This window comes from Sinocyclocheilus rhinocerous, unplaced genomic scaffold (genome assembly GCF_001515625.1).
Source record: "Sinocyclocheilus rhinocerous isolate Xijiao unplaced genomic scaffold, SAMN03320098_v1.1 scaffold1330, whole genome shotgun sequence".
NCBI classification, from domain to species: Eukaryota; Metazoa; Chordata; class Actinopteri; order Cypriniformes; family Cyprinidae; genus Sinocyclocheilus; species Sinocyclocheilus rhinocerous.
In genome coordinates, this window is record NW_015665026.1 from 248,994 (window position 1) to 271,984 (window position 22,991).

The 22,991-nt window shown below is 37.3% G+C and overlaps 1 protein-coding gene across 1 annotated transcript in view; it reads left to right on the plus strand.

Annotated features, from left to right (window-relative positions):
• Nucleotides 1-22,991, plus strand: part of LOC107730946 (kin of IRRE-like protein 3) — a 127,435-nt gene that overhangs the window by 67,723 nt on the left and 36,721 nt on the right. The window contains exons 5-7 of the mRNA XM_016541909.1: nt 8,434-8,591; nt 12,915-13,065; nt 20,616-20,721. Of these exons, the coding sequence (XP_016397395.1) occupies nt 8,434-8,591; nt 12,915-13,065; nt 20,616-20,721 (415 nt within the window). The remainder of the gene's footprint in view (nt 1-8,433; nt 8,592-12,914; nt 13,066-20,615; nt 20,722-22,991) is intronic.

Genomic DNA, 22,991 nt, shown 5'->3' on the forward strand with positions numbered 1-22,991 from the left:
TGTCAAAAACACACAAGGTTTACATATAAACACAGTTGGTTATGTCTGAAATGAAAGTAAACAGTTGAGAGAGAAACAGATGCGTGCAGCTCTTAAAGTGACAGTACTAAACATGCTGCCGCTTGTCATTAAAGGAATAGTTCACCCAAAAATTTAATTTCTGTCATTATTTGCTCACTCACATGGTCCCAAACCTGTATTAATTTCTTTCTTGTGCTGAACACAAAATAAGATATTTTGAAGAATGCGGGTTGCCAAACGTCTTTTTTTTTTTTAGACCCTTTTCACATGTCCGGGTTTCTCAGCAGCGGAAGTCATCATAGATGGGTAAATCTATAGTGGTGAATGGGAGACTACCACAAATATATATATTTTTTTGCATTCCCATTTGCTCAAATAGCAAAAGAAAAACTCTATGATAGTGTTTTCATGACTTTCAAAAAAAAAAGAGAGAGAGAGACTGATAATGATAGTAGACGCAGTATTAGAAACACTCTCGCATTAGCGTTAATTCGTTTTTTGTAATTTGATGCAAAGGTAATATAATACAAAATATAGTGTTATAGATGTACATACATTAAAAAAAAATGAAAATTTTAAAAACTTTGGAGGATTTATGATGCTGATGACTGTTGAAATGCGTCATCACAGTCTTATGAAAAGGGTCCTTAACAAAGATAAAATAATGACAAGGATTTTTATCTTCGCCCACTTTGGCCTAAATGTCTGCCATTCTTTTTTATTTTATATTTTGTTGAGGAGCAGGTGTTATGTTTCTGCACTCTTCCAGAAAGTGACAGAGTGACTCTTAGTTTCTGCACTTTAACAAATAAAGAAAAATTTAGCTTGTACATAACAGATTGTTTTGTTTAAAACAATTTTTGTGATGGTTTGTATTTTTTGTGCTCTCTGGAACATCAATGTTTGTTTAAGTGATGAACTCCATTATTTGTGTTTGTTTTCAGACATGATTTATACTTGTGCTACAACTTTTTGGCCTGTGCTACAAAATTTTCAACCTCTGTAGCACAAGTGCTATGTGCAAAAAACGTTACAGCCCTGATGTACAGTAATGTGTCTTATTAGTTACCATATACGGATACTGTTGTAACTAAATTGATACGATGTGCCTGTTTGTACCCACTTGTCCGTAAGTACTACATATTTACCATGTATATACATTAGTAAGTACAGTAAAGTATCTAATTAGTTACCACGGTCACTACCTGTAAGTACCCACACTTATGTACAAAATAATTACCTTGCATGTATGACTTAAGTACAGCCGTGTTTCTTATTTGTTACCATGTACATACACTTCAGGTAAGCACCTTGTGTTACCACTCATTTGCCTGTAGGTACAAGATATTTGCCATGTATGTACCAGGGAAGTACACGTACTGTAAAATAAAGTGCTACCGACCTTTTTCAAAAACATTACCAACACAAAACTTTTGAACAGTAGTATTGATGGGCAGTGTTGGGCAAGTTACTTCCAAAATGTAATACATTGTATATTACTAGTTACTGTCTTTTGAAAGTAATTAGTTACATTACAATATTACTGTCTCTGAATTGTAATGCATTACACTACTTTTGAGTTACTTTTGAGTTACTTTCACCAAAATATCCACAGACTTATGACTAGGCATTCTAAAATGCTAAAATGTAGTTTATTGCTGCTCATTAAACATCCAGTAGTTCATAATGTGCTAGGTATATATTAAATAAAGCGAAATATTATCATGTACAAACAATAAACACAATACCTAGCCTATAGGCTATTTTGAACGGTTTCAGAAGAAAACAAGAATGAAAAATATAAGTTGCTAAACAAGCCAAAATGAATTAGGCTAATTCAATGCGAAACTGAAAGCAAACGGCGTTCTCGCGCAGCCTACCTCTCTCATTCGGCATTAATCCATTAAATGTGTCCATATTTGCGATGTATTTGAATGCTTTATGTAATCCAAGCTTACTTAACGCACTTAAAAAACATCCTCGTCACATGAGCAAATGTGTGTTTGGCCCGAGCTCAGGCTGATCGACACGGATTGTACTACGCAGTAGGCTACGCACTATTTAAATTAACCAGTGTATCTATGTTTGGTTGACTGTATTTTATTCTGATAATGAACAGGCTGCAACGTTTGCAATGCTGTATGTGTGTGCGTCAGGCGCCGGCGCGATGGAACAGCGGAAACAAACAACAAAAAAATACTCTGTTATTTTTGGTCATACAGATCATTTGAAACTGCAGTGTGTTTACTTTATTTCTGTCATCTCGGTTTCCTTTCCCTGGACTTTCGTAGAGCGCCGCGCCACACAAATAGCATATGAACCAAACTCAGCAACATAGCCTATCTCTCAGTCTTTTCCTTTCGTTTTGTTAATCTGTTAATTAGGCTATTTAAGTCAAATATTTCGCATATTCATTCATTTTATATATACACTATGATTTAATAAAACCAGATTTTTATTTTTATTTAAACTTAATTTTTGTTGCTTGTCTGCGCTCGTCCGCCGTCTTTTTCTCTTCTCCGACCCCGCAGCTCTCTCTCCGATAGCTTAGTGTTAGTGGCACCAGTCTAGGTGTTTCCAGGTTTTACTCGTGCTATTTCTCCATGTTGGGAGTTTGGTTTCGCACATATTGCACCATGCATTCTTATCCTTTTCTCCGATGAACTGAAAATAACAGGAGTGTGTCCGTCTCACAAATGTAGAATCCGTCTCTGCAGTCATCTCAACCATCTAATTCCAGCAACAGGAAATAGACGAACTATTTTACCCGCGGAATTTTTTCTCTGGTGCTGTTTTGGTGTGTTAGTAAATTCACCGCTTAATTTTGAGTTAAAATATGTTGTTGTAACTTGCGTTATTGAGATTGTAACGAGTAATAATATTACCCAAATTTGATTAGTAATGCGTTATATTACTGCGTTACAGCAAAAAGTAATATACTACTGTAATATTATTACTTTTGTAATGCGTTACTCCCAACACTGTTGATGGGCTAAAAGCCACAAAATTCTCATTTTGAATCTAATTGTGCAGTCACGTCACATTAATTAGGTCTAAAAGTGGACTGCTCAGACTAGTATTAGGAAAAGCTAGTGGATTAAAGCTTTGTACGAGATGTTATCCTCTGCCTTAAGAGCGTGTTGAACAAGCCATGTTAACCCGTCCCAGAGGGAGACAAACACCAGTCCTAATGAGAGGAGACGGCAATTACTTGTAGTCTTTCAAAGCAAAGAGGCTGTTCAGATACTCCTCATCGTGGATAAGACACCGTTCAGGGTCATCACCCGTTTCTCAGAAAACTAGAATGGAAAGGTAGCGAAAATATGTCCTGTTGTCTTTTCACCCCCTTTTTTTATGGAGTTCTCACCCATTTGCAGCAAGCTAACTCACCCAGCCCTGTCCAAATACGTTCCCCGTCTAGTCATGTTAATGTCAGCACCATCGTTGGCTGCAAAAAGGCACATCGCAGCCAGACTGGGAACAGAGAAAGCAAACAATGCTGTGATGAGTTCACAGATACAGGTCTCAACCTGAATAATAGCCAAATGCCATTTTTTTTCCCCACTACATAGTTCTCTTGGTTTTAAATGCAAGAATTATCACCTCAGTCTGCAAGTGCAGTTAATGTTATGAATTTTTAAAAATGTATTGAAGTTTGCGACAGCTGGTCCTCATTTCAAATGCCACACTTTGTTGAATAGGCAGCAGGCATGCAGCAACATCTGCATCTTGGAGAAATGTGAATTCACAGACAGGTACATCATGCTTCTGTGTCACAGCAGAATAAAAATTCACACTAATGTCACATAGGTGCAAAACTTCAGCAGAGATATGCAGTGTCTAAAATTAACTTGCAAAATGCTAAATGTAAATAACAATAGGCTTTGATGAGTAAATATATTGTCCATTTAAATTTACATATTTACTTCCATTCAAGGTTTACATTTTATAGTTTCTTGCTTTGCCCAGGAAGAGAACCCATGACCTTGGCCTTGCTAATACCATGCTCTACTGTTTGAGCTACATAATGGGTGGTTTAAAATTTAAATGATAATACATTTTGTTCTTCACGATTCTTGGATGAATAGAAAGTTCAAAAGAACAGCATTTATTTGAAATGCCAATATTTTGTAACACTATAAATGTCTTTACTGTCACTTTACAGAACAATTTAATGCATCTTTGCTCAATACAAATATTAATTTCTTTAAAAAAAATACTTACTGACCCCAAACTTTTGAACGGTAGTGCATTTTAAGTTTGGATTGTACACGCAATATTAAACATGGACATCTTTACTATATCTTTGAAATTCTACATGTTCAAAAGGACTTATGTTTATAAGCATTCATTCATTGATATTGTACAGTTAAGTGTCTATCCAAATGTACGCAACTGCAGAATACAAATTCAGATTCTATCTGAATGAAATTAAGATCACATTGCCATATCCTAGATAGTAATTGGAAAGAAAACTGCACCGTGACAGGCTCCTCCTGTAAGGTAGAGCTCCCACAAGGCACGTGGAGTGGGAGCGCTACTGTTCGCTGGCCTGTTCAGGCCAAAGGGCTCTCTGGTGTGGGCCACTTGTCCATGTGTGTCATCTCCGTACATGCTGCAATGCTTTTTTTTTTGTTCCCCAAGATCACTACTGTTTCTGAGCATCAGACATCTCAGTGACATGCCTTCCCTCCCAGAGAAGCTTTTAAGGGAACTCAAGCAGAAGGAGTGGGATAAATCGTTCGCTCTCAATTCAGCGCTTATGTCAATAACGGCACCTTGTAGTTAAAGCTCATCAAGCTGACATCTGATTTTTTATTTATACTCACTATTCATGTCATAACCAAAGAACAAACATGCTGAACCCAAAGCGTAATTGAACTTTTAATATTCCTCGCCTCCTCAATAGATTTAAATTCAATACATGACAGCCTGTCTTTATATAATAATTAAGACATATTAATGTGAAATGACAATACTAGTGTTAACTGAAATTAAGAAAATCTTAATGATAGTCAATTATCTGATGCATAGGCCAGGTCTTTCAGTATTAAAAGAAACAGATCAGCATCTACGGAGACCTGGGGAACTTTTCTTCTACAGATGTTTGTGAACAAACAAAACAGTGTATCTTAAAAGTCTCACTTGAGGCTGTTTCCCTCGAACAGAGCGAACTGTTCGCAATTGAAAAACAGGCCCAAGGTCGGTTGGATGCTTTCACATTGATAAGCTGACGGGAGGATGTAAGACAATGATTTCTATTACACAACAAACAGATCAGTTCAGTGCCGCAAGGCCGTTTGGCCATTGTGCTGTTTAGTCAACATTATTGCACAAAAGTGACAATAAGACTACAATGATAATGTTGTTGAACGTGCAATTCAAGATTGGTTAATAGTTAATGAAATGCAGTTTCAACTAATTATGTTAAAAATAGTCCTGGATTTAGCGTTCTCTGCCCTTGTGTTAACATTTAAACTTTTTAAAATGTTATTTCACCTTGTTTATCCGATTTTAATTGGATTTCCTGCAGTTCATTTGAAACTAACTGCCCTCTTTGTTAACAAACTGGCCTTCAGCAGGAACTTTCAAAAGGTGAAACACCACACCATCATTATCTGATCAACAAGACCACGGTTTCAAACAACACAGAGGAATATTTCACTTCAAATGCTTTTATTCAAATAAATGTTTGTGTCCTGGTAACAAGATCACATCTGCTCCTGTTTAAAGGGCTTTTCTCGTAAACCTCCGTGAGTATTTTTAGTTAATACACCTGAAAAAAAAATAAAAACAAAAAAGGAGGGATAATTGCTAAAGGCTGTGTGCCGCTGTGTGGTACAATAACTGAACTCAGGATGAAAGTGATTAATCCACCGTGCTACCAATTCCTGCGAGAGAAAGGGAGAGAGAGACATCTCCAGATGTAAGACCAAAACCAGGTACATTATAAAATAGGTCACATTTCCCAGAATGCCCCTTCTCTCTTGTTTCCAAAATGAAATTGCTCCATTTTTCTCCTTCCACATGCTGAATGACTCGAGGTGTCTCAAGGGCCCAGTGTATCAAGAGGGCAGAGACAGAAGTAATTCAGTCCTGGCTGTTCGTTAGGCTCTGTGTGAGATTTTCTCCCCACTCTGAACAGCAATTACGGTGGGATGATTAATCCATCATGTTGACCGGCTCAACACAAAGAAGATGATTGGCTGCATTAAGGCACCGCCTTGGAAGCGTCGCACCAGGGCATATTTGCAAACATGGCGGTCACAAGAAGGTTTAACATGGTTACGCCAGTCTCTGGCACTCGCAAGGAGAACATGAACCATCTGGGATCTTTGCCACATGGAGAGTCACGGGATGCCATCCTAAGCTGCTTGGAAATGGCAGTGTGTGAATTCACACCATAATATATTGGCACTTAGCTTTCTGGAATTCTGGGACTTGAATGTTGGACTGTAGTGCCAGCTTTCTTTCTCTCTTGCTCTCTAATTCAACCCCATCAATAACTGAAACTTGAGCAGACAGACTGATTGACTTAACTGTTGTGCTCATTTGCATACACTTAGCCTCTGGTCAATCAGTCCCGGAAAACAATCCCAGCATGCAGATGTAAGCTATGTTTGTATCACTTGGAAAAAAAAACGAATGAGTTTGCTCTAAACAGGCAAAGCACTTAGGCGTTAAAACAAGCCGTTAAGGATGGCTTTGATGTCCAGATGGGGAAAGGAATATGACACTGATTTTAATTGCTCCTGGAAATGAGAGTGGATTCTGAGTGGATGGAAGTACTTTGAATTATCTGACGCTAATTTAAATGCAGCAAAGGGATCTCATTCCAGTTTTCTATGACTGTTTTAGTGGTAAAACAAGAACCACTGTTACTGTTACTCATTTGCATATCTATCTATCTATCTATCTATCTATCTATCTGTCTGTCTGTCTGTCTGTCTGTCTGTATACACTTCTGTAAAACTGCAATATTGTTAAGTATTATTACAATTTAATAATTATTACAATTTAAAAACTTTTCTATTTGAAATAAATATTTCTGTGATGGCAAAGCTGAATTTTCAGCATCATTACTCCAGTTTTCAATGTCACATTATCCTTCAGAAATCATTCTAATAAGCTGATTTGGTTCTCAAGAAACATTTATTATTATATAATGTTGAAAACAGCTGTGCTAATATTTTTGTGGAAACTATGAATATTTTTTTGAGGATTCTTTAATGAATAGAAATCTTTTGTAACATCATAAATGTCTTTACTTTTGGTCACGTTTGGTCAATTTATTGCATCCTTGCTGAATAAAAGATTTATATTATTAAAAAAAAAATCTTACTGAAGTTTAAACAGAAATGTATATATATTATGTACTGTATATAATTTTTGTTTACATAATTTTGATACCTATTTATAATATTTGAGCTGCCTGTGTGGCTGCGCACAGTTAAACAGATTTACTTTTCCATCACGACAGACCGAATCAGTTTTCAACTTTTCATTTTTCCTCATTCCTTCTTTATCTCTCACTTTCTCTAATCTCTCCCACTCTCTCTATTTCTCTCTCTCTCCAAACCATGCTGACAACTAGATGTGGCTGTGGCTTTTATACACGGAGACAGAAGGGAAAAACTATTCATTCATTCTGAGAATCATGTTTTTTTTTTTCAAGCCGGAGGGAGACTTGATTGGTTCCAGGGAAGAAACACCAGCTAACAAATCACACAGGACTCTGTGATCGCCGCGTAGCATGAGGGCCAAATCTCCATGGTCTGATGTGCTACACAGAGAGATCTGAAGAGAAGATATCCGGCGTCCTCCTTCTGAGATTTTCTTTTTATGAAGAAACATGGTCAAAATGTCCCCTTTGCATCCTAAACTTCGCTGTTACCATGCCATCTTGAAGTACCCGGTTGCTCAAACTTGTATGTGCCGTCTGATTGGCGGCACAAAATCTCGGCAAGAGTAAAAGCTGGCAGAAGTCTAATCAGTAAGATATGAGTAATGGGGTCTCAGCTTCTGTCTTAATGAAGTCAGCATCTCTGGGACGTCCCCCAACAACAACCACCCCCCAGTCGGCCCGTGCTGGCATCTTCAAATAGTCCCTCCTCTTCTCACGTCTTACTGCCCTCCCTCTTTTTCCAGTGCTCTCTCTGGAGTGCTCAGGATGTAGCACCTGCTTGTTGCCTTTGATTTAGACTTGCCCCAGATATGCTCCCTAATGAGCTGAGTGCCCAATCAATAATTTACCTGAGTCTGAATGAGAAGCAGGCTGATCAGAGCTGTGTAAAAAGAGAACTGCAATCAGCTTTTTAACTCATCCTTCCATTTCGCTCCCTCTCTCTATTTCACTATGTGCTATTGTTTGTGAAACATGAGGATAAACTTCTCTCTGATCTTTTTTTCCAGTTCCTCCTGATGACCCTGTGATAATCGGAGCACCTGTGGTGAGCTTGCGTGCAGGCGACTCGCTAAACCTTACGTGCCACGCTGACAATGCCAAACCAGCTGCCTCCATCATCTGGATCCGTAACGGAGAGGTGCTGAACGGTGCCGCGTACACCAAGGTATGGCAGATCCCTGCTGCTGGCGGTTATTGTAACAACAGAATGCAATCCTGAAATGTGATGGAACCAGGGACCAGTCTAAAAATCATTTTTTAGGTATCATAAATGTGTTCAATTGAATGCACCTATGATGCCCAAAAAAGTGTCAAATTGAAAGTTCACATCTAGCTATTATGTCCAAAAATGCCGTTTTGAACATTTCAGATGCTGTATTGAGTGTTTGGTTTCAAATTGAATAAACAAATGTTCCATTATGAACACTTCTGTAACACCCAAAAAAATCTTTCTCAAACATTTTGATTCAGTTCAAATGTGTATGTGATGTCCAAAAAGATGCCTGAAACATTTTGATTCAATTCAAACGTGCATATGATGCCCAAAAAGCTTCTTCAAATGTTTGGGCTCAGTTCAAAATGTTCATGTCTTACTGCCCTCTCTCTTTTTCCAGTGCTCTCTCTGGAGTGCTCAGGATGTAGCAGCTGCTTGTTGCCTTTGATTTAGACTTGCCCCAGATATGCTCCCTAATGAGCTGAGTGCCCAATCAATAATTTACCTGAGTCTGAATGAGAAGCAGGCTGATCAGAGCTGTGTAAAAAGAGAACTGCAATCAGCTTTTTAACTCATCCTTCCATTTCGCTCCCTCTCTCTATTTCACTATGTGCTATTGTTTGTGAAACATGAGGATAAACTTCTCTCTGATCTTTTTTTCCAGTTCCTCCTGATGACCCTGTGATAATCGGAGCACCTGTGGTGAGCTTGCGTGCAGGCGACTCGCTAAACCTTACGTGCCACGCTGACAATGCCAAACCAGCTGCCTCCATCATCTGGATCCGTAACGGAGAGGTGCTGAACGGTGCCGCGTACACCAAGGTATGGCAGATCCCTGCTGCTGGCGGTTATTGTAACAACAGAATGCAATCCTGAAATGTGATGGAACCAGGGACCAGTCTAAAAATCATTTTTTAGGTATCATAAATGTGTTCAATTGAATGCACCTATGATGTCCAAAAAAGTGTCAAATTGAAAGTTCACATCTAGCTATTATGTCCAAAAATGCCGTTTTGAACATTTCAGATGCTGTATTGAGTGTTTGGTTTCAAATTGAATAAACAAATGTTCCATTATGAACACTTCTGTAACACCCAAAAAAATCTTTCTCAAACATTTCAAATCAGTTCAAATGTGTATGTGATGTCCAAAAAGATGCCTGAAACATTTTGATTCAATTCAAACGTGCATATGATGCCCAAAAAGCTTCTTCAAATGTTTGGGCTCAGTTCAAAATGTTCATGCGATGCCCAAAAAAGCTGTCTCAAAAGTTTTGATTTAATTCAAACATGCACTGATGCTCAAAAACACTGTTTCATTTCAGATTGAATGATCAAATGATCAAAAGATTTGTGAGTTCAAACATTTCACAAAAACCGTCTTGAGTGTTTCATTCCAAATTGAATGATCTATCATGCCCAAAATGTTGTTTTGAATGTTTGAGATTCAGCTTGTGCATCTGATGCTCAAAACGTCTGAAATTGTGTTTTGAATTAGTTTAAACATTCATGTAATGGCCAAAAATGCTGTACCGAATATTCATTTAAAAGTGAACGATCGAGTCTATAATGCCCAAAAATGATGTATTAAATGTTTTCTATCATAAAATAACACGGTTCATTCGACATTCAAACATGATGATTGAACCATGACTTGAATGTACCTATATGACCAAGAATACATATTTGAGTGTTTAAACATACATACGTTCCCCAAGAATGCTGTCTAAAAACAATTTAATTTGAAAGTTCAAGCGCTTCTATGACACCTAAAAATGCTGTCTAGATAAATGCATGGGTTTGGAGACAGCCTGTATGTTTGACAGTATTTTTTTGCCTACAGTTGATATTTTCAATATTACCCCTCTTTCACATGTCAAAAAAAGAGTCTCTCATGAAATCCTGCACTCCGCCTGAATGCGTGTCCTCGAAACGCTCGGCTCTGTCAAATTAATGACAAGTGAGGGCTAATTTTTAATTTAATCCTTGGGGCAAAATGAAGCTGTAATGCAGTGCTTTAAATATGTCATAATGGAAAGACATTCCAGCACTCCCATTATGAAAGTGTTCCTCAGCAATTTGCTCAGTTTGTCAGCTTTAGGGAGAAAATTGAGAGAGAGCAGGAAATGTGTTTAAAGGGCCGCTCATACTATGATTGGAGAGCGTAATCTGCTCATTTTGAGTAAGCTGAACCCCTCAGCACCCACTGGAGAGAATCCCTTTATTAATTAACCAGACCTAATTTAGACACAAGCAAGCTAGACAGGTTAACTCTTTTTTTTTTTCCTCAACAGAAGTACTGCTTTCAAATCTGTTCTACACCTGGGAGACTCTTTTAAATCCTTCTGAAATCAAGTGCCTCCATGAGACGGATAAAAACAAAGCTATTCACGTCTCAAAAGTCATGCCAGTGTAAACTGGATATTAGATGTTGTTTTAATGAAAACGAGTCTTATAAACTGCTGATTCTTGAGTGCTGGGACAAAACACCTGCAGAACTGAACGAAAAAAAGAAAAAATGTACAGAGGAATTACTTTGGATTAATTTGTTAAACATGTTCAGAGGTGCTGGTTCAACCTCTTGCTTCTTCCGTTTTTCACAGTAAATATGTGTTTTTCCTTGCCGCAACTCAGTGTGTCAACACGATTAAGGATGAATTAAGATCACAGGATGGTTTCACACTGATTTTCAGCTTCATCTATTGAATTGTCACCACAGTCAGACAGAAAATCAACAGCGCTGACAAAATAACCATAATGCATTTAATCACACACTCATCCGATGTGTGTGCATTAGCTGTGTTATTATTTTAGTGTTGCTATTGGATGTACATCAAATAAGTGGAAATCATCTAAAATTCCCTTGATTGATTGATTGATTTACAGTGTTGGGGAAAGTTACTTTTAAAAGTAATGCATTACAATATTGCGTTACTCCATAAAAAAGTAACTAATTACGTTACTTAGTTACTTTTTATGGTTATGTATGTATGTACATATGTATGTATGTATGTATTTATTTATTTATTTATTTACAGTCCTGTTCAAACATTTTTAAAAATATTTTTGGAAAAAGTCCAGCAAAATTAGTAACATTGTGAAATATTATTACAATTAAAAATAAATATTTTCTGTTTTAATGTATTTTCAAATGTAATTTATTCCTGTGGTGACAAAACTAAATGTTCCAATTTTCAGTGTCACGTGATCCTTCAGAAATCATTTAAATATGCTAATTTGGTGTTCACGAAGCATTTTATTATTATCACAATTGGAAATGGTCTCATATTTATGTATTTATTTATATTTTAATATATATTTTGATCTACATGAACATCGATTTATTGTCTGAGGACAGGTGGTTGATGTCATTTTATAATACTGATGAAAATTAACAGCAGTTGAAATGTAAAGAAAGTATAAAGAACACTGAAGCGATCATCTCTGATCTGTTTCAAAGTGGAAATGTTGTTGTTTTCACACCGAGTGGCAGGTAAAAGTGTGAGAATGCTCTGTCTCATCTCTCAAAAATCAGTGAAAAATCCTAATGTCTGTATTTTGGATCAAGTTTAACTTGATTTTGTGCTTAAAACTTTAATTTATAACTGAATGTCTAATGACTGGAGAGCCTCATCATAACACAATTACCTTTTAGAAAAATGTCAGATGATAAAAGCACAAGAGATTTGAATTTTTCATTTTTCTCCAGGAATCGAGCTCCACTCTGAACACTCTTTATTGCGTTATTTGATTAATTCTGCGAGAGAATCTGTTATAGCTGCAAGGCTGATGGGTGTTTTAGATGAAGTCAATATCCTTCAAATATCTGTACCAATTTTTTAATAATCTTTCCTCAATAAACACGGTTCTCTACAATAGCTTGAATACCAGAGCGCAGAAGTGCAAGTAATATCGCCGTGAATAAGCTGCTTTGTGACTGACATATGAAGTGTGTAACTTCCAGTGAAAGATGCCTCAATACAGATTTCAACACAGAGCTAGTCTGATAACAGAGCAAACATTTCATGTTCATTTGGTACTCGAGACTCAAGGGTTGTTGGGTTGATGGTTTGTTCTGAGACTTCCAACAGAGAGGAGCTGATTGCAAGTCTGCAATCTGTTTTTGACCTAGACTCAAGAGGAAGCCCAAGGATAGACCATCTTGAATTGTTTAGCTTGTTTTTTATACTTTTTGTTTTCTGTGAATATCATTGACCATCTGTAAAATGCTGCCCAATGACACTTTAATGCTTATGATGGTTGTGTTTTCACGCAGACACTGTTGCGAGATGGCAGAAGGGAAAGCACGGTCAGCACGCTCCATATCTCTGCCTCGAACATCGAGAGCGGCCAACAGATCACCTGCCGCGCTTCCAACAAAGCGGCACCCAATGGCAAGGAGGCCACAGTCACCATCGACATCCAACGTGAGTGAATCTTCCACCGAGTGAGCTTCTGTTCAAACACATTTAGCGGCAGACACGCTCAAGCTCACTTTCCTCTTCCAAATCCCGAGACCTGCATTCTGTTCTGAGCGTTTCTTGTGTTTTCCTGTCTGTGTGGATAAATTATTCACATGTGAAAATCCGCTATGTGCTGTCCTATTTTCTTTATCCAAACATCCGTTGTGTATGCATGCGATCTGATGTCTGAGCACATGTCGTACTTCGCTCCACAGACACACAAGGCTTGACACAATTTTTGTTTTTCCTTGTTTTTTGTCTTGGAGAAGCAATTGTGAATGTGACGGTTTCCCTACGCAGCATACAGGGACGTTTCTAAGCTTTAAGCCGGTTATTGTAGACATAAGTGCTAATTGTTAGATTTTAAATGTCAGAAGAATTGAACAAGACCAGATCCTTCTTCTGTATACAGGCGTTTAGTTTATTTTTATTTATAGCAGTCATAAGCTTCGCTGTCAAAAGTGTATCTGAAAGCGCTAAAATGAAAGGCCTGAACTAATTCAGCGCGAAGATTAGCTTTTGATGAAATATTTCTGACAATGTATGCATAGGGAACAAAGGCGTTCTTTCAGCTCTCTCAAGTGTTGAAAGTCTGACTAATAAAGCAGAAAATATATCATATTGAAAGATCCACAAGTTCTGACATCTCCTTTCTTCACGTCCGTAAAGTCTGTTTTATTGCCCAGAAGGAATGCACCTCAGCACAATGGAGCTCAAATTCTGAATTGAAAGCGTGAAACGGAAAACGTTTGTGTTTTTTTTGCTCCTCCAGACTTGACCCAAATCGTTTTGTCATGCAAAACAATAGAAGAGTTTTACTGTAAGCTTCTTTCCTCCCTGTATTGCACAGGCACTCCTGATTGGTCAGTTTTGACGATGTCACCACTGTAAGGGCCAATGAAATCCTTTGTTTTTCCACTGTTCACAGAGATTATTTACTGAAAACACTTTCATTAAATCTCGCATGCTGTTTTTTCCATTTATCCTTCTCTGTAGGTAATTGCACAACAACAGATATAAATTGCACTGGCCTGATCTAATACAGCAACGTGAAAGAGTTGCAAGAGTTCATCAGCGGAATGGGAGAATGTTTAGATTTCATTTCGTCTGAAGTTTTTGCGTTCCACCTAAAGTGTACCGCTAATAAACAGCGCTGATCTGTGGGTACATGAGTCACTGGTGACCTAAATAAGCGTGTTGCTTTTCACATTTCTGCTATACTCTGGCCCTTCTCTTCATACCAGACAGAAAACATGTGCTTCTAATCATATATAAGCTCTTGGCTGTGAAAGCACTGGCCTGTTTAACTGACCTAACACAAGGCAAAAATGGAAGCTAACTAAAAAATTACCAAAGAAATTAAGAGTGAGAAATGTGTCATTTAGATTTAGTTATATTTTATAAAATGTCAATTGAGACATGTAATTTAACACATTAATGGTAGTAATATGATGGAGTTCAGACAGTGTACATAATTTAGTAATTTTGTGGGATTTCTAATCATTCACTGAAAGCTAAAAGTACTTTCAGGTACCAGAAATGCTCTCAGGTTTTAGGTGGACTAAATCTTCATGAAGCCAGCTGTACCAGCATCAAACCAGAATAAACCAACCAGGTCCATTTTGTAAATTCAGAGTGGTTTTAGCCAGTCTGTTCAGCAGGGAAACCATTTCTTTCTCTGTGCTTTTCTTTAATCAGTTTGGCCTTGAGCAGATGGCCTTCCAGTGTGTCAGATTTAAGGGTTCGTATCGTAATTAGTCTGACACCCTTTGAGACTTCTATTCTATATTCCATTGATTATTTCCATGGAAGCGAACATTCAAAAAAAATAAATGACTTGATGATGGTGAATAATGGAAATTTTGAGAAGTTTCTTGGTGTCTTCCAGTGTGTCAGATTTAAGGGTTCGTATCGTAATTAGTCTGACACCCTTTGAGACTTCTATTCTAGATTCCATTGATTATTTCCATGGAAGCGAACATTCAAAAAAAATAAATGACTTGATGATGGTGAATAATGGAAATTTTGAGAATTTCTTATTATTAACGGTGTTGAAAACAGTTTTTGTTGCGTATTATTTTTGTGAAAACAATGATATACTACCATTCAAAAGTTTTGGGTAAGTATGAAAAAAATAATGATTTAATTAAGCAAGGATGAATTAAATAGATCAGAAGTGTCAGTAAAGACATTTATAATATTACAAAATATTTTTGCTTCAAAGAAATGTTGTTCTATTGAACTTTATTCATCAAAGCATAAACTTTCAGCAAAAACTCTTGTCAACATTTATTTAAATAAGACAAATTATTAACAATTGAACACCAAATCAGCATATTAGAATGATTTCTTATTCATATGTGACATGTTCATGTGACAATGTCTGCTGAAAATTCAGCTTTGCTGAATTATATTTTAAAACGTATTCAAAGTTATTTTAAATTGTAATAATATTTCTCAATATTACAGTTTCTACTGAATTTAAATAAATTCAGCCTAAAGCATAAGAAACATCTTTTAAAAACATTATAAAATCTTAATTATTCAACACTTTTGACCGGTAGTGTGTGTCAAATAGGGTTGGGCCGCTCTTGGCTGTGAAAGCACTGGCCTGTTTAACTGACCTAACACAAGGCAAAAATGGAAGCTAACTGAAAAATTACCAAAGAAATTAAGAGTGAGAAATGTGTCATTTAGATTTAGTTATATTTTATAAAATGTCAATTGAGACATGTAATTTAACACATTAATGGTAGTAATATGATGGAGTTCAGACAGTGTACATAATTTAGTAATTTTGTGGGATTTCTAATCATTCACTGAAAGCTAAAAGTACTTTCAGGTACCAGAAATGCTCTCAGGTTTTAGGTGGACTAAATCTTCATGAAGCCAGCTGTACCAGCATCAAACCAGAATAAACCAACCAGGTCCATTTTGTAAATTCAGAGTGGTTTTAGCCAGTCTGTTCAGCAGGGAAACCATTTCTTTCTCTGTGCTTTTCTTTAATCAGTTTGGCCTTGAGCAGATGGCCTTCCAGTGTGTCAGATTTAAGGGTTCGTATCGTAATTAGTCTGACACCCTTTGAGACTTCTATTCTAGATTCCATTGATTATTTCCATGGAAGCGAACATTCAAAAAAAATAAATGACTTGATGATGGTGAATAATGGAAATTTTGAGAAGTTTCTTGGTGGTTCCTCTCCTCACAGCACCATTTTGATAAAGGTCTTTGGAATCAACCAATCTCCATAATCTAGATAAACAAATTAATCTGCAACAACGTGTTGACTTTTACATCTCCAGCACTCTCCTTCTTCCATTCACATGTTCCCTCTTTAAAGGTCATCAGTGCCTCTCAACCACATTCAGTAATTAAAACTTCCCCATCAAACAACACGTTTCATATTTCATAAAAGCGTTCTCAAAGCAGACAGCCCACATCAATCCGCATCCACACCTCACTTTATCCCATTTCGGTTTTCCTCCCTCTTACGACTCAAAAGAGATTTGGCTTTATCGTAAAGGCGGCTAATATTCTTCACAGCAAGTGCCGCCGATAATGCCGTCTGACCCTTTGCTCAAACGTGGCGTGAAGATCTTTCGCACCGTTAGCTCGTGGGCCTCGGCGTACCAGTTCGTTTAAGAATTAGCACCCAGGAGAGCGGCTCTCCACTTTCCTGATGCTTCATGTCATCAATATTTATAAAAGACAGCTGTTGAGTGAGGTGCCATGAAGGAAATGTGTTTTGTGGCAGAGTTTGAAGAGCTGGCAAAAGATGTTTTCCACTGTTCACAGAGATTATTTACTGAAAACACTTTCATTAAATCTCGCATGCTGTTTTTTCCATTTATCCTTCTCTGTAGGTAATTGCACAACAACAGATATAAATTGCACTGGCCTGATCTAATACAGCAACCGTCTGACCCTTTGCTCAAACGTGGCGTGAAGATCTTTCGCACCGTTAGCTCGTGGGCCTCGGCGTACCAGTTCGTTTAAGAATTAGCACCCAGGAGAGCGGCTCTCCGCTTCTCAAAGTAATTGCCTTGTAAATAAGAGTAGGTTTGAAACAATGCTGTTTATTAGGAATAATTAACGACCACATGTGCACATTGAGCCGCGTCTGGAGGCCTCTCGTGAGCTCCTGTCGGGTGAACCCATTCACTCCACACAAAGGAAACTGACAAGAGGTGCTATATCAAGCTCAAGAAAACACTCACTCGCATCCCCCTTGAATCCTCCATCCAAAATAGATGCATACCTCTACCTTTAGAAGACATGGAGATTTTGGATGCATATTTGCACGTGATTCTTTTTCAGATTTATACAAACCTAGACACCTCCCTAAATCCCAGTGATTCCACAGTCCAGCGCAAACTTCATTTAAAATGAATGACCACAATTCAATATTGATTCTGTACCATCTGAGGACCTGGTATGTTTTCGTAGAAACTCATGTGGACTAATTGCACTGAGCCTCGTGACGTAGTTTCTTTTTCAAATATCGCAGCTTGTTAGATTTTGTCATTGACTAAAATGTTTCACTACATGTTTATGCCAGAATTCTTAATTTATATTGTAAAGACTGGAATATACTACACAGCTTTTAAAATCTGAACAAGATCATACACTTGCTGGCAGGGGCGCCGCTAGCAATTTTGGGCCCTATGAAAGAATATGAGGTTGGGCCCCCTACCGCACCAAACATACACTATATTGCCCAAAGTATTGGGAAAACTCAATAAAACTAAAAAAAACTCATCGCCAAACACCAATGACTTGTACATATGCGTACAATCCAAAAATCCTAAAATAATAAATAGAATACCCCATAGCAACATTTCCAGCAGTATCCAACAATACTGTTCTCAATCATGATCTTACTCAGCTAAATGTGACTATTAGCTTAAGAGCTGTATTTCTCGTTTGCTAGCTACCTATGCACATACAGCATACAATGTTAAAAATGTTCTACATTATGAACCTTAACCCAAAAACCTTTAGCTTCATACACTGTAGATAATTGTGACCCTGCCTGTGGAAACCCAGCTAAAGTATTTTTTTTGTTTTAAAACAGTGGATGAATAATTCACTCCTTGATTTACTTAATAAAAGCTTCCTTTGAGATCGTTTTGACAGACATGTTTATTGTGTATTATTTTCAACGTGTTTATTGCTAAGTTTAGTGTGGCAAACGGTGATAAAATAATTAAATAATAATTTGCGTGCAGTGTATCTGGTTGCCATGACAACCTCACTCGCTTCCTGCTGCTGCTCTATGTACTGCTCTATCAGAGTATGAATTTGTAGATTTTCTATAGCAAAAATAAGATGTTTTTTTAAAAGTGCAACTGACCAAATCGTCCGGCTCGGTTTGACCCCCTCGAACTTGAAGACATCTCTAATTTGACAGTTTACCATCTGATCTCACTCAGTGACTCTAGGCTACATAGGATAGGACGAAACCATGCATGCAGTGAATGGGGGGAGATAATTTTGCTGGAAATGCAGAAATAAGCCGTAATTTTGTTTTATTTGTTACTCTTTGGTAGATACATTTATAGTTTCTATTATATTACTACTACTACTTCTGTTACTACTAATAAAACAGATCTCTGGGGGCCCCAAAAGTGCATTGGCCCTTAGAATCGTCCTAACTTTCCCCCCCCTTAGCGGCTCCCCTGCTTGCTGGCTTTGTAAATGGATCCAGATTAAAACTGGGCATCATACAGTAAACGACCACACTACCAGACTTCCAAGTCGTTCTGAACACAACTAGCATCAACTAGCGTCAATTTGTCTGAATTGCAAATTCGGGCAAAAATCTGTATAAAAGTTGTGTAGTGTATTCCAGCCTTGAGTAATAGCACTGTCGACATGTTATTGTTCAAGATTAATTAAATATTTTTAGCTTGATACATTTCTATAACATTCATTCAGCTATTTTAAAAGATGGGAATAAGGGCACCAATTCACACATTCAAAACTTGTTTATCAGTAAAAATGAATTTATAAATGGACACTCAAAAGGTATACTGAAAAAAAAAAGTGTGGAAAACATTTCACACAGAAATTACTAATAAAAAATATTTTTTTACAGTGACCAGTACGTGAAAAAACACTGTTAATTAGAAGATGAACACTGGACTTCTGGAGGTTAAGGGGGAAATAAATTTATTTATTTTTCAGAATCCACACGTTATTTAACATTTCAGCCGGTTCAAGGTAATTCATGTTAAAGCAGAGAACATGATTCATCGGTTTAATCAACTGACAGCCCTTAATAGTAATAATCTGCATACTCATGACTAACTTACATGGTGCACTGAACAGAAACGTCTGAGTCGTAATAAGTAGAACATGGAAGAAGTTGTGCAAGTAGTCCATTTCTTATTTGCTAACCACTCATGCTGTATTGCTGTTATTGTTTCTCTAATATGCTCGAATGTGCTATTTTGTTTTTTCAGTGTTTTGCAGAAAAAGCTGCAGGTTAGTTTTAAATGACTAGTCCCGCGCCATAAGGCATTATGAATGAAACATCTGTCCCAGGTACAAATACATTGGGCGAGTGACGGGAGCAGAATGCTAATGAGAAATCAGACCCAGTGCTGTGTCTGGGCTTTCCAGAGGCCTCTAATCACATTCAGACCTGTGGGAGGTGACACATATGTCCACTGCGCTTTGACAGGACTGGGGCAGATTGCAGAAGCTTTTCTCATATTAAAGTTTCAGGATTTTGGGGAGAAAAACAGCAGGAGGAACCACTGCTGTCTGGAATCGCTGTGATTTGTCGGTATGTCGCTGATGTTTCTACCACTGGCCTAGTTAATGTCCAACATGCCCTGTGTCCAAACAAACACACGGCACGATCATGCTTTCACAGACAGTACCTTCAGCTCTGAGAGTGTCAGCACCTGTCTGTCCGCTGTCACTTCCTGTCTATCTGCTGTCAGTCCTGTCTGTCTGTTTGGGTTTGGGTGTGTATAATTGGGAAGGAGTGAACAGAAGCAAACTCTAGCAAAGTGGGATAGCCTTGATCCAACCTATAAATTTCCTGCATATTTCAAACTTTCTTTTGTTTTAATTGAAACTGTCAGTTTTTTAACGAGAATTCCAGCACCGCATTAAACTCAACTAAATAAAATGTAATTGTTGTCTGAAATGGCTCAATAAAAACTCTGGGGTAAATATCACTTTTGCTTAATGTGAATTTGGCCGCTGTTTGTTTAATTCGTGTAATCAATCTATTTGTTCATTTCTCCGAAAACTCTCTTTAATCATGCTCATTTTAAAAGTTGTTTAAATTCTAATTCAGCAATTAGAAGGCAAGTTACAGCGCCAATTAATCTTAATGCAAAGTAGCTCCCATTACCGAGAAAAAGAATAATCAAGCCGTTCCCACTTTTTAGAGTATTTTTAGTTTGTTCTTTAATCCGCAATTAATCTTTCTGACGAGTGTTTATTAATGAGTGTTTTGCGGGAAAGATGAAGATGACCGACCCTCTCTGCTCCTCCAGATTTCCCACTGGTGAACCTCTCTGTGGAACCGCAGCCTGTTCTGGAAGGCAACCTGGTTAAGTTCCACTGTGCCGCTAAAGCGAATCCCCCTGTCACTCATTACAGGTGAGAGCTCACACTCACACACACGTAGACCAGAAACTGGTTTTCTTTCTCAGTATCTCATTCTTTCACTCTCCTGATGCCTTCATGGAAAAACCACATGAATTTCACATGCGAACACATGTTCATCACGTATGCATGCAAAGCAGCATGATAAATTAATGTGTTTTTTGCTTAAACACGTGGTCGTATGGAAATAGCAACTGAGGCACAATGTGACACATTGAGAGCTTATGCTCTAAAACAACCCAAAACTCATATGCAAATTTAGTCATTTTAATTTTTTTTTCTTTTTGTGGCATCACAATGTGGCGAAAGCTTAGCTTATGAATAATAATTAAATTGTGATCCAGAAATGAATGCATATGTTTTGATACATATTTGCACTACTGTTCAAAGGTTTGGGGTCAGTAAGTTTTTTTTATTTTTTATTTTATTTGTATTTTTTTTATTCAAAGTGACAGTGAAAACATGCATACTGTTACAAAATATTTCTCTTTTAAATAGATGTTCATTTGAACTTTCTATTCATCAAAGAATCATGTAAAAATATATTATGGTTTCCATGAAAATATAGAGTAGCACATCCGTTTTTAACATTGATAACAGTAAGAAATGTTTCTTAAGCAGCAAATCAACCTATCAGAATGATTTCTGAAGGATCATGTGACACTGAAGACTGGAGTAATGATGCTGAAAATTCAGCTTTGTTACAGGAATAAATACATTTTAAAATATAAAACAGTTATTTTAAATGTAGTAATATTTTACAATTTTACCATTTTACTTGATAACAGACTTCTTCCAAACATTAAAAAAAATAAAATAAAATTACTGGCCCCAAAGTAAAAACTAAATTAACTTTGTTAATAAAGTTATGTATCTATAAAAGGAATCATTCAAATGCTCAATTGTTTTTGATCATTTCATCCTGAAAACCGCCACTGTATCAGACGTAACCTGCTGGTCAGGAACATGTTTGTTTACATTTTGTTTTGTGATTTCACTGGAAAGTCTTCATTATATAGAGAGAGACAGTGTCACACATAACATCTTTTTAATCAGCGTAGAGCGAGAGATTATCTCACCTGCCGCCCCATCAGAGTTTCATACATTATTCATGCCAGAGAGGTTTAAAGAAGCAGAGACCAGCACACACCACACAAGACTCTTGTGCCTGTGCCCTCAGCCAGCTGGACAAAGAATCTCCAAAGCTTAGAGGACACTGTGTGTCTCCTGTCACTTGACCCACTGCAGCAGGCTTCAGATGTGTGCTGTGCCACAGACCGAACCCTCGGCCAAGTGTAATGTCATGAAATCATCCATCAAGCGCGAGGAAGCTCTCCACATGGAGACTGGCTTCTTGGAGAAACACAGCATTTGAATTCACACTGCAGGAACACAGAAGCCCAACTAATTACGAAGAAAGTCATTACTGATTGCGGGAGATTTCCTGTGGGCATTACACCGCTCCTCTGAGAGGATTAGAGCTGCCTCACTAGAAAGAAGAAGGATTATTTTCACTAGCCAATATTTTATTCATGTTCATTTTGTTTACATACATATGGAAATTAATTTAACTTTGTTTTGTTTTGTTTTTTTGTAAGACAAAATGTAACATTTCTTATTGGAGGCGTCCGGTCCAGCCGCTCGCAGAAATAAAACCCATCACTGTTCTCCTGTGGCATTTGAAATTAGATTAGTGAAGCTGTAAATTAATTAGCAGAAATAATGCCTTTATGTTCGGCGGTCATGATGGCCATTTAAGACCTTGAGTATTTTTCATTCATGGCTTTTCATAATTTCGCAGAGCGGTTTTTATGTCTAATGAAATTTGATCTCACAGCTCCACTAGTGATCGACTCCTATGGATTTTTCAATGGCTGATGCCGATACAGTATGGAGCCAGAGCGGCCTCAAAAATAGTACATTTACAAAACAAAATTCATAAATGCACAGCACAATTTACATTTACAAAATCAGATTCGTAAATTCAAAACACAATTCATAAATACACAAATAAAAGCATAGATATTTCCCCAAATGCTCACACAAATGCATCTTACCTAAATAAATTTAAAATGTTTACACAAATATGTATATATACATTTCTTGAATTAATTTCCATCACACATTTATGAATGATGTTACATGTATTTATGAATCGTTGAATCTGCATTTGCAAATCATCACACATGCGTGGACTGCTTTGAATTTGTGTGCGGTATTTTTGAGACCATCCTGGTAGGTTGAGATTCATAAATATCTTTTTT